This window comes from Staurois parvus, unplaced genomic scaffold (genome assembly GCF_062004578.1).
Source record: "Staurois parvus isolate SC_StPar_1 unplaced genomic scaffold, SC_StPar_1.0 ptg002206l, whole genome shotgun sequence".
NCBI classification, from domain to species: Eukaryota; Metazoa; Chordata; class Amphibia; order Anura; family Ranidae; genus Staurois; species Staurois parvus.
Genome location: NW_028320002.1, coordinates 98,025 through 115,000, shown reverse-complemented (window position 1 = coordinate 115,000; position 16,976 = coordinate 98,025). Strand labels below are relative to the sequence as shown.

The following is a 16,976-nucleotide window of genomic DNA, read 5'->3' as shown; positions in this document are numbered from 1 at the left end:
CGCCTGGTACAGCACCCCGGGGGCCAAAGACACTGGGGGTACTGAGAGGTCTCCTACTCCTTGCACAGCACCCGGGGGGCCACAAACACTGGGGGTACTGAGAGGTCTCCTACTCCTTGCACAGCACACGGGGGGCCACAAACACTGGGGGTACTGAGAGGTCTCCTACCCCTGGCACAGGACCCCGGGGGCCACAAACACTGGGGGTACTGAGAGGTCTCTTACCACTGGCACAGCACCCCGGGGGCCACAAACATTAGGGTACTGAGAGGTCTCCTACCACTGGCACAGCAGTGTCTCTTACCCATGTCTGAGGTACTGACTCTCCCCCCCCCCCCCCGATTGGGGCTCTACAGCAGGCCAGCCATACTCCTGTAGAGACAGATCTGATGCCCACAGAGCACCCCCTGAAATCAGAGCACCTCCCAGGGATAGACTGGAGCCATTTCCAAAGGTCAATGATTGGATATTATCCTCCCTGAAGCTATGGGGACCCCCTCCTATAACACAGAATGAATGACACTATGGGGACCCCCTCCTATAACAAATGAATGAAGCTATGGAGACCCCCTCCTATAGTACAGTCCATGAATGAAGCTATGGGGACCCCCTCCTACAGTACAGTCCATGAATGAAGCTATGGGGACCCCCTCCTACAATACAGTCCATGAATGAAGCTATGGGGACCCCCTCCTATAATACAGTCCATGAATGAAGCTATGGGGACCCCCTCCTACAATACAGTCCATGAATGAAGCTATGGGGACCCCCTCCTACAATACAGTCCATGAATGAAGCTATGGGGACCCCCTCCTATACTACAGTCCATGAATGAAGCTATGGAGACCCCCTCCTATAGTACAGTCCACGAATGAAGCTATGGGGACCCCCTCCTATAGTACAGTCCACGAATGAAGCTATGGGGACCCCCTCCTACAGTACAGTCCACGAATGAAGCTATGGGGACCCCCTCCTACAGTACAGTCCACGAATGAAGCTATGGGGACCCCCTCCTACAGTACAGTCCATGAATGAAGCTATGGGGACCCCCTCCTACAATACAGTCCATGAATGAAGCTATGGGGACCCCCTCCTATAGTACAGTCCATGAATGAAGCTATGGGGACCCCCTCCTATAGTACAGCCCATGAATGAAGCTATGGGGACCCCCTCCTATAGTACAGTCCATGAATGAAGCTATGGGGACCCCCTCCTATAGTACAGTCCAGGAATGAAGCTATGGGGACCCCCTCCTATAATACAGTCCATGAATGAAGCTATGGGGACCCCCTCCTATAATACAGTCCATGAATGAAGCTATGGGGACCCCCTCCTATAATACAGTCTATAAATGAAGCTATGGGGACCCCCTCCTATAATACAGTCCATGAATGAAGCTATGGGGACCCCCTCCTATAGTACAGTCCATGAATGAAGCTATGGGGACCCCCTCCTATAATACAGTCCATGAATGAAGCTATGGGGACCCCCTCCTATAGTACAGTCCATGAATGAAGCTATGGGGACCCCCTCCTATAGTACAGTCCATGAATGAAGCTATGGGGACCCCCTCCTATAGTACAGCCCATGAATGAAGCTATGGGGACCCCCTCCTATAGTACAGCCCATGAATGAAGCTATGGGGACCCCCTCCTATAGTACAGCCCATGAATGAAGCTATGGGGACCCCCTCCTATAGTACAGCCCATGAATGAAGCTATGGGGACCCCCTCCTATAGTACAGTCCAGGAATGAAGCTATGGGGACCCCCTCCTAGAATACAGTCCATGAATGAAGCTATGGGGACCCCCTCCTACAATACAGTCCATGAATGAAGCTATGGGGACCCCCTCCTACAATACAGTCCATGAATGAAGCTATGGGGACCCCCTCCTACAATACAGTCCATGAATGAAGCTATGGGGACCCCCTCCTACAATACAGTCCATGAATGAAGCTATGGAGACCCCCTCCTATAGTACAGTCCACGAATGAAGCTATGGGGACCCCCTCCTATAGTACAGTCCACGAATGAAGCTATGGGGACCCCCTCCTACAGTACAGTCCACGAATGAAGCTATGGGGACCCCCTCCTACAGTACAGTCCACGAATGAAGCTATGGGGACCCCCTCCTACAGTACAGTCCATGAATGAAGCTATGGGGACCCCCTCCTACAATACAGTCCATGAATGAAGCTATGGGGACCCCCTCCTATAGTACAGTCCATGAATGAAGCTATGGGGACCCCCTCCTATAGTACAGCCCATGAATGAAGCTATGGGGACCCCCTCCTATAGTACAGTCCATGAATGAAGCTATGGGGACCCCCTCCTATAGTACAGTCCAGGAATGAAGCTATGGGGACCCCCTCCTATAGTACAGTCCAGGAATGAAGCTATGGGGACCCCCTCCTATAGTACAGTCCATGAATGAAGCTATGGGGACCCCCTCCTATAGTACAGTCCAGGAATGAAGCTATGGGGACCCCCTCCTATAATACAGTCCATGAATGAAGCTATGGGGACCCCCTCCTATAATACAGTCCATGAATGAAGCTATGGGGACCCCCTCCTATAATACAGTCCATAAATGAAGCTATGGGGACCCCCTCCTATAATACAGTCCATGAATGAAGCTATGGGGACCCCCTCCTATAGTACAGTCCATGAATGAAGCTATGGGGACCCCCTCCTATAATACAGTCCATGAATGAAGCTATGGGGACCCCCTCCTATAATACAGTCCATGAATGAAGCTATGGGGACCCCCTCCTATAGTACAGATCATGAATGAAGCTATGGGGACCCCCTCCTATAGTACAGTCCATGAATGAAGCTATGGGGACCCCCTCCTATAGTAGAGCCCATGAATGAAGCTATGGGGACCCCCTCCTATAGTACAGCCCATGAATGAAGCTATGGGGACCCCCTCCTATAGTACAGCCCATGAATGAAGCTATGGGGACCCCCTCCTATAGTACAGTCCATGAATGAAGCTATGGGGACCCCCTCCTATAGTACAGTCCAGGAATGAAGCTATGGGGACCCCCTCCTATAATACAGTCCATGAATGAAGCTATGGGGACCCCCTCCTATAATACAGTCCATGAATGAAGCTATGGGGACCCCCTCCTATAATACAGTCCATGAATGAAGCTATGGGGACCCCCTCCTATAATACAGTCCATGAATGAAGCTATGGGGACCCCCTCCTATAGTACAGTCCATGAATGAAGCTATGGGGACCCCCTCCTATAGTACAGTCCATGAATGAAGCTATGGGGACCCCCTCCTATAGTACAGCCCATGAATGAAGCTATGGGGACCCCCTCCTATAGTACAGCCCATGAATGAAGCTACGGGGACCCCCTCCTATAGTACAGTCCAGGAATGAAGCTATGGGGACCCCCTCCTAGAATACAGTCCATGAATGAAGCTATGGGGACCCCCTCCTAGAATACAGTCCATGAATGAAGCTATGGGGACCCCCTCCTAGAATACAGTCCATGAATGAAGCTATGGGGACCCCCTCCTAGAATACAGTCCATGAATGAAGCTATGGGGACCCCCTCCTATAGTACAGTCCATGAATGAAGCTATGGGGACCCCCTCCTATAGTACAGCCCATGAATGAAGCTATGGGGACCCCCTCCTATAGTACAGCCCATGAATGAAGCTATGGGGATCCCCTCCTATAGTACAGTCCAGGAATGAAGCTATGGGGACCCCCTCCTAGAATACAGTCCATGAATGAAGCTATGGGGACCCCCTCCTAGAATACAGTCCATGAATGAAGCTATGGGGACCCCCTCCTAGAATACAGTCCATGAATGAAGCTATGGGGACCCCCTCCTACAATACAGTCCATGAATGAAGCTATGGGGACCCCCTCCTAGAATACAGTCCATGAATGAAGCCTCCTCTCAGTCCACGAATGAAGCTGCAGATGTTCTCTCACGTTCGTGATCTGGTCTTATGGTACTTTTGGCACCAAGATGGAGTTCTCCCTTCCCCCGCTCACTGGTAATACCAGGAAGAGGCTTTGGCTGTATTTTTAGGGTAGGATTCTGTAATCATGTGAATGGTCTCGTATGAGGAACCAGAAAACGGATAACATACATGAAGTGACAGCAGAGCCGTCATTCAGCCTTCAGTGGATCTATGATTGGACCATCCTACCAGCGCAGTCCCATGGACAGGTATGGACAAAGCCCAGCATTGACATGACACAAACGACAGTAAGAAAGTTGAAATCTCACCATCATCTTCCTCATTGCCGTCTTTCCGGGATTTGACCTTCTTGGCTTTCTTGCCTTCTTCCGGCTCTTCGGAGGACACATCATCATCAGACGACAAATCGGCTTTTATTTGCTCCAGAAGCATCTTCTTGGCGATTCTAGAAGACAAGCGGGAAAACACACATTGATTGGAGGCCTCGGGTCTACTGAGCAAATCAGAGCTCCTGGCGGGAAGGCGAGAGGCCGACATCTTAAAGGGGAACTCTCCCCTCAGAGAAGGCTCCTGAATGGTTCACAATGGAGCATGATCTTCCATCTGGAAGCAGAGGGTCAGCTGAGGCGTCTCGCCCTCCTATGAAGGCCTGGTTGTAGGAGTGCTGCTACAGATATCGTTGAACATCTATGGCAGCATCTGCAACCTACACCGATCATAGATGAGGGCTGAGGCTCTCTCCTTGTTGAGGTTTAAAGGACACATCTGCTTCTATCAAACCATAAACCCACCCCAGCTAAACTGCACCCCTCCATTGCTCACTTTTACCTCCAGGTCACAGTTGTATCCCGCCATCCTGGTATTTCTTCAAACCTCGAGGGGCCACAACTGTGATATGGAAGAGTAGGCCAGTAGCCAGGGGAGTGCAGTTTAGATCAGGAGGGATTACCTGAAGAAAAAAGGAACAACACAAAAAAAAAAAAAAATACAAACAACCAATGCTGAACATTTTGTGTAACGGCAATTGTCACCAAGACGGAAAATGAGGGAAAATACAACATTCAGATGAGGAACATCTGGCTCCTTCTTCAGGCTTCAAAACAAAACATTCATGGGTTCTGAACAAGTCATTGCATACCGACAGGACCAAATGGTTCCGTTGTGTGTTCATAGTAAGAACATCCGACGATGCAAATGAAAGATTATTCAGGATGTAATGGCACCTCTGGGGGTTCTGGATTCTTCCTTGGTCCATGTGTTGGCACATCTGGTTTTTGTTGGAACACAGACCAACCAAGCAATGTATTAGGAAGTCATCCACCTGCTCATCCATGCGATTGTCAGTCAGCACAGTGTATACAGGTCAGGAGCTTCAGTTATTGTTCACATCAAAACACCAGAATGATGGAGAAATGTGATCTGTGACCATGGAAGGATTTCTGGTGCCAGGCAGGCTGTGTCCTTACACAAAAGTCTCAGGTTTACGCAGAAAACCCATCTAGTGATTGGGAGGTTTGCAGACAGGAACATCCCATCAATGAGGGAGGTCAGAATGGCCAGGGTGGTTGGAGCGGACAGAGAGGCTCCAGGAGCTCAGATCACTGACCTTTACCAATGGTGATGAGCAGGAAAGCATCTCACAATGTACAACATACGAAACCTTGAGACAGATGGCATCTTTTGTGGACATGCTCAGTGATTCAAGCCTTGAGATGGATGGCACCTTGTGGACATGACCAGTGGTTCAAGCATTGAGGCGGATGGCACCTTTTGTGGACATGACCAGTGGTTCAAGCATTGAGGCGGATGGCACCTTTTGTGGACATGACCAGTGGTTCAAGCATTGAGGCGGATGGCACCTTTTGTGGACATGCCCAGTGGTTCAAGCATTGAGGCGGATGGCACCTTTTGTGGACATGCCTAGTGGTTCAAGCATTGAGGCGGATGGCATCTTTTGTGGACATGACCAGTGGTTCAAGCATTGAGGCGGATGGCATCTTTTGTGGACATGACCAGTGGTTCAAGCCTTGAGATGGATGGCACCTTGTGGACATGCCTAGTGATTCAAGCCTTGAGATGGATGGCACCTTGTGGACATGCCTAGTGGTTCAAGTATTGAGGAGATGGCATATTTTGTGGAAAGGCCTAGTGGTTCAAGACTTGAGATGGATGGCACCTTGTGGACATGCCTAGTGGTTCAAGTATTGAGGAGATGGCATATTTTGTGGAAAAGCCTAGTGGTTCAAGACTTGAGATGGATGGCACCTTGTGGACATGCCTAGTGGTTCAAGCATTGAGGCAATGACATCTTTTGTGGACAGGCTCGGTGGCTCAAGCCTTGAGGTGGATGGACTACACCAGCAGAAGACCACATTGGGTTCCTGTCAGGCAGGACCAGAAAGCTGAGGAAGTGGGCACAAGACCACCAAGGCTGGAAGAATGTGGCCTGGTCTGATAAAGCTCCATTTCTGCTGAGGTCCAGAGATGGTAAGCCGGTCCCTGGATCTGAATTCTATAGAACATCATGAATGTGCAGAGATTTCCATCAGACCATAATCTCAGAAGACTTGTATGTGAAATCCACACCAGGAAGAACGGAGGCCGTTTTATGAGCAGAGGGAGGCTGCAGCCAGGATTAGCATTGTGTTCCTAATAAACGGAGTGTACTTATTAATGTGGGTCTGGATGGAGCTCCCATGACCAGAAGGAAAGAACATTGAGCAAATCTTGTAAATTCCTTCTGTCAATATGAATTATGTGGGAAATATCCTTGCCTATTGTTCTTTGGGTAATAGGTTCTGGAATCCAACATCTGCTGTTGATATTTTGGGGTACGTGTTTGGATGTGAACAGTGCTTGTAGATAAAACCTGGGGCAGCTGGATCTTCTACAAAAACCTGCTACCAGCAAAGAACACACAGAAGGGGGGGAGGGAGAACTATCCTCCATCTACAATGGTTGGCTTGGAGAGGTTGGACGTATGACCCGACTATGGCCAGACAGAATGGTCCTGCTCAGCGCTCTCCATCTACAATCTCCTCTGTGTGTCTGAAGGAGGAATCCAACGTTCAGGAAATGTCCATTTGTATCTATTTTGTACTAAACTTCTTTCCTCACTAAGTGTACAGAATGCTCTTCCAGTCCATCCCAACATCTGTATTGTCTGGTGTATCTTACATTGTTCTATATATAACGTACTTAACTCTTACCTTCCCAAGATTCCTCAAGGCCTGCCATTTGGGTGAACACAAGGAAGCCCACCTTCTACCCAGAGATGTCCCTCTTTGCTGTGGCGGCAATACTCTGCATTTCAGCATCATTCAGTTCTACTGAACCTCCTTTGTACGGCTATCCTCTCCAATGTGACCGCGCCTAACAGGCTATGCCACACCGCCAAGACCCGGGCAGCCAAATACACTTCTAGTGATAGAACCGGCTTCTACACTGAACACTGCTTTTAGAGGGGAAAAACCCAAATCTATAGTCCCAGTTCCATAGAAGAATTAATGGCCCGCCATGTACAGAGCAATGCTGAGCTGGAGGCAAATAACATGAAACTTTGCTATATAAATCCAAAAAATTTCTGGGGTGACTGTTAGACTGCTAATCCTGGAGATTTGGGGTGTCTTGGTGTCAGTAACTGCTAGTCCTGGAGATTCGGGGCGAGCAACTGCTAGTCATGGAGATTTGGGGTGTCTTGGTGTCAGTAACTGCTAGTCCTGGAGATTCGGGGCGAGCAACTGCTAGTCATGGAGATTTGGGGTGTCTTGGTGTCAGTAACTGCTAGTCCTGGAGATTCGGGGCGAGCAACTGCTAGTCATGGAGATTTGGGGTGTCGGTGACTGCTAGTCCTGGAGACTCAGGGCGAGCGACTTGGTGTCAGACTGCTTGTCCTGGAGATCTGGGAACACCTTTGCTGTACTCGCTGCTCTTGTTGGAGGTGAGGAAGCAAAGCCCTGCTCCTTCACAAAGATGGCCGCCTCCACACACACAGTGCAGAACAAGGCATGGTGAGTCAGTAATGGGAACAGATCATCTGCAGGGAGACCCCAGACAATGATGGGGACTAGTCGTTGCCCTTTGTATATATTTGAGGTCACTGGTATTCTAGTGGATAATTGGCGCTATAGGGATTTTATTCTAAAGGGATTTTATGGAGGAAAAAAAAAGTCCTAACCAGCGGTACAGAGTTGTGCCCCCTGGCAGACGGCAAACGGAGACCCCACAGTCACATCGATATTCACTATACCAGCAGGAAGTGCCCCGTGTCCCCCTCCACCCGGTAATGAAGGATTCCATACGTTTCTAATAAAAGTCATGACTTCCGTCACATTGGAGGAGGTTTTACATTTTTACGTTTTAGGAGACAAACTCCAAGGCTGAGACCCCGGCTGTACATCACTGAGTCGGAAGGAGGCCTCATCTAGGGGAACGGTGGTTCACACCCCGGGCGGGTCTGAATGGGGCGTAATGTGTATCTGCTGAAAGGGAAGAATTGCCGACTCCTTTACAACGTGCGTCGTCCTCCTTTCACTCCTTGGGGAGCCGCTGACCCGGAACATACATATACCCTGCCCACATACCGGATAGCTCCATGCTTGTTCCAGGACAGGGGCTCCCTGAGGAAGCAGGACGACATCCATGGAACTCGCACCTCAATAGTCACCATATCCTGACAGCGGCATGGAACGCTCAGAACGGCTGCTCCTGCTTCCCTCTACTCTGGATGGCAGACCGCTTCACCGACCAGAAGGTGGAAGACAAATCAGAATACTCTGCATTCAGTTACATATTAAAGGTGTGACAGAAATACCCAAATATGAGCCGATACCTTCAGCCTCTCGCAGTCCTTAGAGGGAGAAGCAGCACATGCTAGAAGGGGCATGCTAATAGGAGGAGAGAGCAAGGTGACAGAGGGAGGAGCTCATCAGTCTGCTGCTTCTCCTTTGGGGTTGTCACCATTGGAGAGCACCCCATTTCATTCCTCCTGTATATACATCTGACCCAGCGTCCTCCCACTGTGTATACCTATAGAGGAGTCCTCCTGCCGGGCTGAGGCAATCATGGAGGTGGATAACTACTACTGAGGGGGGGAAGGGAATTCATCAATTCCAGGGGCAGGAGGAGATTTACTATCAGTTCAGCTTCATTTAGGAATTCCTCCCTCATGAGCACTGACGGAATAAACCCTGCCCCCCATGTCGTCCTAACCGTGCGTCTGCCCAGGTCTCCGGCTCACGGGTCTCACAGGCGGATATTGAGCAGCGGCCTCAGAGTCTGATCCCATCACTGACCTGGCTGACAGGAGGGTGGATTGTTAGACTGACTGCACACCGTACACGCTGACAGTCACGGGGGTGACCAGAGCAGCAGCCTCAGAGTCTGATCCCATCACTGACCTAGCTGACAGGAGGGTGGATTGTTAGACTGACTGCACACGCCGACAGTCACGGGGGTGACCAGAGCAGCAGCCTCAGAGTCTGATCCCATCACTGACCTGGCTGAAAGGCGGATTGTTAGACTGACTGCACACCGTACACGCCGACAGTCACGGGGTGACCAGAGCAGCAGCCTCAGAGTCTGATCCCATCACTGACCTGGCTGACAGGAGGGTGGATTGTTAGACTGACTGTACACCGTACACGCTGACAGTCACGGGGGTGATTAGAGCAGCAGCCTCAGAGTCTGATCCCATCACTGACCTGGCTGACAGGAGGGTGGATTGTTAGACTGACTGCACACCGTACACGCCGACAGTCACGGGGGTGACCAGAGCAGCAGCCTCAGAGTCTGATCCCATCACTGACCTGGCTGACAGGAGGGTGGATTGTTAGACTGACTGTACACGCCGACAGTCACAGGGTGACCAGAGCAGCGGTCGGGTCCTTGTTGGTGGATGAAGTCGCTCTCAGTAAGTCTCTCCGGACATTTGGACATTTCTCACAAAGTAAAGTAAATCCATTGACAAGAACACTTTTCAAAAAATTTATTGCAGCTATAAATAAAAATGCATTGAATACAATGAGCCTCCAGAGGGTGTCATCGCCAACTGAAGCATTGACATAATAGATGCAGAAATATAAATGACCGATACGTGGAGGGTACACAGCACTGCCGGGACACAGGTGGGGGATGGGAGGACAGGGACAGGGGGGGGTTAAGGCTTCCTCAGTCCACTCAGGTTGCATAGTTTATGTAAGAAGGCCCCTGGAGGGCCACAAACAGGACATATTTCAGGGGTGGGAAATCTACCTTCTGTGTTGGTTCTAATCCGGGTGAGTCGTGGGCCCCCCACCCAAATAGGTGCCCGGGAGAGTCGTGGCCCCCCCCCCACCCAAAAAGGTGTCCAGCGGAGTAATAGGCCCCACCACCCAAAAAGGTGTCCAGCGGAGTAATGGGCCCCACCACCCAAAAAGGTGTCCAGCGGAGTAATGGGCCCCACCACCCAAAAAGGTGTCCAGCGGAGTCATGGGCCCCCCCACCCAAAAAGGTGTCCAGCGGAGTCATGGGCCCCACCACCCAAAAAGGTGTCTAGCGGAGTCATGGGCCCCCCCACCCAAAAAGGTGTCCAGTGGAGTCATGGGCCCCCCCACCCAAAAAGGTGTCCAGCGGAGTCATGGGCCCCCCCCACCCAAAAAGGTGTCCAGCGGAGTCATGGGCTCCCAAAGGTGGAATAAATAAATAAGGTGCCGGCACCAACCCAACCTCAAATCAAAGCTGAAAAAAAAAAAAAAATTTGGAAAGTACCCAAGACTCCGGCCCATAGACCAATGTGGAGGGGCCAGGAGGGGCTACGAAGGGGCCAGGAGGGGGCTACGAAGGGGCCAGGAGGGGGCTACGAAGGGGCCAGGAGGGGGCTACGAAGGGGCCAGGAGGGGGCTACGAAGGGGCCAGGAGGGGGCTACGAAGGGGCCAGGAGGGGGCTACGAAGGGGCCAGGAGGGGCTACGAAGGGGCCAGAGATGAATGTTTCTCTGAAGTGTACAGGTCTATAATGGGGCTCTCTGTAAATAGTCAATTCTGCCCACCAGATAACAGGATCGTATGCGATCTGTACAACTAGAAAATGGCGGCAGGAGGTCACTGTAAACCGCTCTCAGTTGCCTGGACTCCCTATGTGCTGTGGTGCCTCCTACAGGACACAGTAGTGACATGGGATCAGTGGATGGAGTCACTACCCTCTGAGGGAGACCAGGCTTCCGACATTCTCCAAGTGTTGGATATAAGAGAACTGGGGCCAGAAGGAAAGGGAGGGGGGGCCACCGAGGCCGAAAGGAAAGGGAGGGGGGGCCACCGAGGCCGAAAGGAAAGGGAGGGGGGGGGGCCACCGAGGCCGAAAGGAAAGGGAGGGGGGGGGGCCACCGAGGCCGAAAGGAAAGGGAGGGGGGGCCACCGAGGCCGAAAGGAAAGGGAGGGGGGGGGGCCACCGAGGCCGAAAGGAAAGGGAGGGGGGGGGCCACCGAGGCCGAAAGGAAAGGGAGGGGGGGGGCCACCGAGGCCGAAAGGAAAGGGAGGGGGGCCACCGAGGCCGAAAGGAAAGGGAGGGGGGCCCCCGAGGCCGAAAGGAAAGGGAGGGGGGCCACCGAGGCCGAAAGGAAAGGGAGGGGGGCCACCGAGGCCGAAAGGAAAGGGAGGGGGGCCACCGAGGCCGAAAGGAAAGGGAGGGGGGCCACCGAGGCCGAAAGGAAAGGGAGGGGGGCCACCGAGGCCGAAAGGAAAGGGAGGGGGGCCACCGAGGCCGAAAGGAAAGGGAGGGGGGCCACCGAGGCGAAAGGAAAGGGAGGGGGGCCACCGAGGCGAAAGGAAAGGGAGGGGGGCCACCGAGGCCGAAAGGAAAGGGAGGGGGGCCACCGAGGCCGAATGGAAAGGGAGGGGGGCCACCGAGGCCGAAAGGAAAGGGAGGGGGGCCACCGAGGCCGAAAGGAAAGGGAGGGGGGCCACCGAGGCCGAAAGGAAAGGGAGGGGGGCCACCGAGGCCGAAAGGAAAGGGAGGGGGGCCACCGAGGCCGAAAGGAAAGGGAGGGGGGCCACCGAGGCCGAAAGGAAAGGGAGGGGGGCCACCGAGGCCGAAAGGAAAGGGAGGGGGGCCACCGAGGCGAAAGGAAAGGGAGGGGGGCCACCGAGGCAAAAGGAAAGGGAGGGGGGCCACCGAGGTGAAAGGAAAGGGAGGGGGGCCACCGAGGGGCAACCGGGCCAGAAGGAAAGGGAGGGGGGCCACCGAGTGGCAACCAGGCCGAAAGGAAAGGGAGGGGGGCCACCGAGGCCGAAAGGAAAGGGAGGGGGGCCACCGAGGCGAAAGGAAAGGGAGGGGGGCCACCGAGGCGAAAGGAAAGGGAGGGGGGCCACCGAGGCCGAAAGGAAAGGGAGGGGGGGCCACCGAGGCCGAAAGGAAAGGGAGGGGGGCCTCCGGTGTAAACCCCATTATATTGTTGGTGCTCTTACATTTTTAGAATGACAATAGAGCATCTCTGAGTCCCCACGGCCCCCCCACACACCAACACAGAACTGACTGGGGGAGGACTGTACGTGATGAACCCCTTCCTAAGATGAAGTACGTTCCCTTCTCCTCCAGGGGGCGGCACAAACCTACAATATGACCTGTTGGTGGCCCCAAGGGTGGTTGGAGATGGACCGTGTACACATCTAAGTACATTGCCTTCCATAGAGTAATGTAGGGCTTATGGCCAACAAAGAGACGTCTCCACCTTCAAGGAACTGCCCACCCCTTCGAGGGACTGCCCACCCCTTCGAGGGACTGCCCACCCCATGAGCACAGAGTGTCAGGTAAAGACAACCGATGTGTGGAAGGACTTCTTCGCTCCTCCACGAGGATCTCTGATATCCCGGCACACCATGGCTGTGAACAGATCCTGAAGGTGGAAACCAATCAGAAATGTCCCCGGTGTCGGCAGTGCTGTGTTTCCAGGACCTCCAATAACACACATCTGACCCGTCACATGTCAGATTCTTTAGCAGTTGTGCAACATTCAAACCTTTAAAATTTCTAAAAACGTAAATAAAAGCTGCTAAAGAGGCGGCTGTAGAAAATCTTTTGTATATTTCTTCTCTTAGGCGTACTGGATGTAGGAAAGGTAGCAGCAGACACATGAGAGCACAGAAGCCACAAGCTCCTGCAATTACCAATCAAATGTCAGATTTACCTACATGTGACCATCGACTGGACAATAAATATTCATCATCGAACGTCATTAGAACACAGGAAAGCAGCACATGGATTGGATGACATTCCGGGAACCTCCCACATCAGGAAATCACCAACTGGTTGGCTGCCAGACTTGTCACCAATTGGAGAGAAGGCTGAAGGAAGATCGTCCAATGGTGGGAAAGCTTCCATCGGCCTTCCCTCGGGTCACACAGCTCCATCATTGTACAGCACACCCCCTCACCAACATAGAAAACCCAACACAAGCGATCCAGCTAACGAATAACGGTGAGCCGGGAACGGTCTCGGTCATTCAGTGTCCGACATCAGAAGAGATCCCAATATTCCGATAGGATGGAAAAAATCAACTCCTCATTGCAGCTAAAAGTAGCCAGATCCACGCCATTCACCAAGGAGGAGGATCTTTATTGTTGGGTATGTGCATTTCACTTTACAATCCGACTGGAAATACAGATCCTTATCCTGGCTGTTGGGTTTGTGAAGTTCAATGTATGCAGACCGTACTGTTAGGGGTGCAGAGAGGACTACAGACCCCCTCCCCCCCATTCTCTCTTCCTGGAGTTGTGTTCTTTATGTGATCCCTGTGTGTAATATAGAAGGAGGGACTCTCCCATTTCTCCCACCATTGAACCTGAGCAGCCAATCAGGTGTCAGGTGGGGTGTCCGGTGGTTCTTTGCTCTTGTGTATCCTCTACCTATAGAGTGTTGCAGTCCCAGGCTCCCGCAGGTGAGCGATGCGTATCAGAATTGATCGCTCACAGCCCATTCACATGTGCGGTGCGGACTGAAGCTCGGGGTTCACACCCATGCGGTGCGGACCGTTGCTCGGGGTTCACAGCTAATTGATGCAGTAGTAGTTCAGCGGTTCATGTTAGGTTTCAGGTTCAGGTCAGGATCTTATCCCGATCACACATGCGGTTTAGAAACCGTTTCCATAGAAGTCAATGGCTTGTAATCCGCACCTGAATCTGAAGGCACGGCTCAGAACTCGGGCAGGACTCTTTTTCAAACCGCGCTGAATCTGCACCGGACACGTGTGAACAGGCACTATAGGAAGCAATGTTATTTCACGTCATGCAGACGGGATGCTATCCAATCTGCATATACGTGAACTGGCACCTAAAGTGGTAATAAACTTTATTTTTGCTATTATACCTACAGGTAAGCTTATAATAAAATAAAGCGAATATCTCCTAAACGTGCGCCATTTAGCAGATATTCTCCCTTTTTTTGTAAGCCGGCACATGCACTCTGAAGGAAAGGCATATCCGACGCACCGTCACCGATTCCATGAGCTCTGGCCGTCTGAAAGGCCAAAATGTGATGACGTCACTCCCACGCCACTGCACCCAGCTCTGAAGGAATGGCATATCCGGAGCACCGTCACCATCTTCATGAGCTCTGGCCGTCTGAAAGGCCGGACCGTGATGACGTCACTCCCATGCCACTGCACCCAGCTCTGAAGGAATGGCACGGATGGGTGAAGTGTGATGCGGTGCAATACATAATAGACATTACCTTGCAGGGGACTTCCTCCCCCCCCCCCCCCCCTTACCGAGGTTTACTACCACTTTAAGGAATGGCACCTTTGGGGAGCAGGGGGAGGGGTTTAAGTGGGTACCCGAATTTGACAGGTACTGGTTCCCACCTCCGCTGCGATCATCTAGGTGATCGGAAGAGGAAGTTGTCCTCCTCCCTCCCTGTAGTGAGACACGTGAAAGGTCTCAGAAGACTACGGGGCCATTCACAAAAGCGCAGCGCTTCTCGCACATGCGCAGTGGGCATCCGGCTGTGAAGCCTCAAGCAGCTGTCACAGCCAGGTGCCCACACTAAAGATGCCAGCGGTGAAACCAGCTGGGGTGGGGACACCGCCGGACCGAGGGACAGGTAAAGTATCTGCATTTTAAAAATCAGCAGCTACAGTGATTGCAGCTGCTGACTTTTTTTTCCAGGTGGAACTCCGCTTTAAAATGGTGGTGTGAGGATCTGTAGCCTTAGTGGTTTATCCTCTATACACCTCTAAAGCTCTGTGAATGAAGTCCTCCCATAACTCCCCCCAAGAACTGACATACCAAAGGATAGGAATGACAGTCAGGAAGGGTTAGCAATGGCAATCCTCATACCTTGTATCAGTATGAACTCTGACCTCAGCATGCCCCGGCATACCTCAGCATGCCCCGGCATACCTCAGCATGCCCCGGCATACCTCAGCATGCCCCGGCATACCTCAGCATGCCCCGGCATACCTCAGCATGCCCCGGCATACCTCAGCATGCCCCGGCATACCTCAGCATGCCCCGGCATACCTCAGCATGCCCCGGCATACCTCAGCATGCCCCGGCATACCTCATGTCCCAGCATACCTCATCATGCCCTGGCATACCTCATGTCCCAGCATACCTCATCATGCCCTGGCATACCTCATGTCCCAGCATACCTCATCATGCCCTGGCATACCTCATGTCCCAGCATACCTCATCATGCCCCGGCATAGAGGTGGCCACAAGTGGAAGCATTCACATGCCAGCAAACACCAAAAAATGATTTCACTCAGCCTAAAATAACTCAAAATATTCACCTAAAACTAATTCCCACTTCATGTAAATCATCACACCGTTATATTGATGACTAAAAAACCATTTCTGACTACAAATCCTATGGATGTATATCAGTACCTAACCCTACAGAACAGCCTACAAATCTGAACAAAGTAAAACATGAAACCTTTTAAAAAGTGTTTTCCTATAAAATTCCTCAAATAAAATATTTTTGCCTTTTAAAAGCCGTTTTATATCAGTGAGGTGTATAAAACACCCGTTAGAGGGGGGTACAGGGGGCAGAACAAAAGAGCCAACACGTTTTTGGGGAAGGAACACCCCCCTCCTCAGGACTACAATGTAAATGGTGTAATATATATCAGCCATGAGGAAGGGGGACGTTCACACCCCGAGAACAAGTCATCTTTATGACTGAATATCTGATAAAACCTCACCTTGGACCTGTGTGTGGCACTTAGACTACAGTTTATGTATAGTCGGACTTTGCTGGGTACCCCTTCCTGGGGGGGGGGGGGGGGGTCACTGATATGGGACAGCCACCTTACCATAATGAATGAGATTGGCCTTTGAGAAGATTAGTGGGTCCACCAATAGCGTGGCGTGTCGGAACACAACAGACCGAGTCCCCCCAGAGCTCACACGTTATTCCAGCAGCTCGGAAAGCAGGTTCTCTATTCCCATACATGACCAGACCTCGGGTCAATCCTTCAGCTTTCCCAGACACCATCCCAGCATGTACACCACACACTCCTCTGTGTATTTATAACACACCCTATGCAAGGTGTGTAATACTCAAAGATCAATTTATCGCTTCATTGCTTTTCGGGTTTTTGGCCTTGGTTTTCCGACCACTCGGTCAAGCTTGTGAGCAGCCTGGGATCGAGTCTTTACAAGGCAGGAAGTCCGGGTTTGTACAACCTGCTTGCTCTTCCGATGCTTTGCTTTGGACCCACGCTTAGGGTGTGTTATAAGCTTTTTATAGTCCGTGTGACTGGAATCATACCTATTCTCAGGATCGTCGTCATCATCGTCTTCCTCATCCGCGGCAGCCTGTGCACCAGATTTTGTCTCCGCTTCATCACCTTCAGAAAAAAAAGAAAAGATGATGTACATTCTGATGTATACATTTTCACTGAAAGAAAAAAAAACAAAAAAAAAAACCCCTAAATTGAGGACTTCTCTATACTAGAAGAAAAATCGGTATATACAGTGTGAAATGATGAAGTGAAAGGAATGGCAGGACTACTATACTCACCATGTAACCCTTTACTAGGATCCACTGA

General features: G+C 51.6%; 1 protein-coding gene across 1 annotated transcript in view; it reads right to left on the bottom strand.

Moving 5' to 3' along the window:
• The window catches only part of ATRX (ATRX chromatin remodeler), a 110,961-nt gene that overhangs the window by 62,779 nt on the left and 31,206 nt on the right, over positions 1-16,976 (bottom strand). Inside the window, exons 9-10 of the mRNA XM_089665465.1 lie at positions 16,697-16,775; positions 4,261-4,397 (exon numbers count right to left, since the gene is read on the bottom strand). Of these exons, the coding sequence (XP_089521591.1) occupies positions 4,261-4,397; positions 16,697-16,775 (216 nt within the window). The remainder of the gene's footprint in view (positions 1-4,260; positions 4,398-16,696; positions 16,776-16,976) is intronic.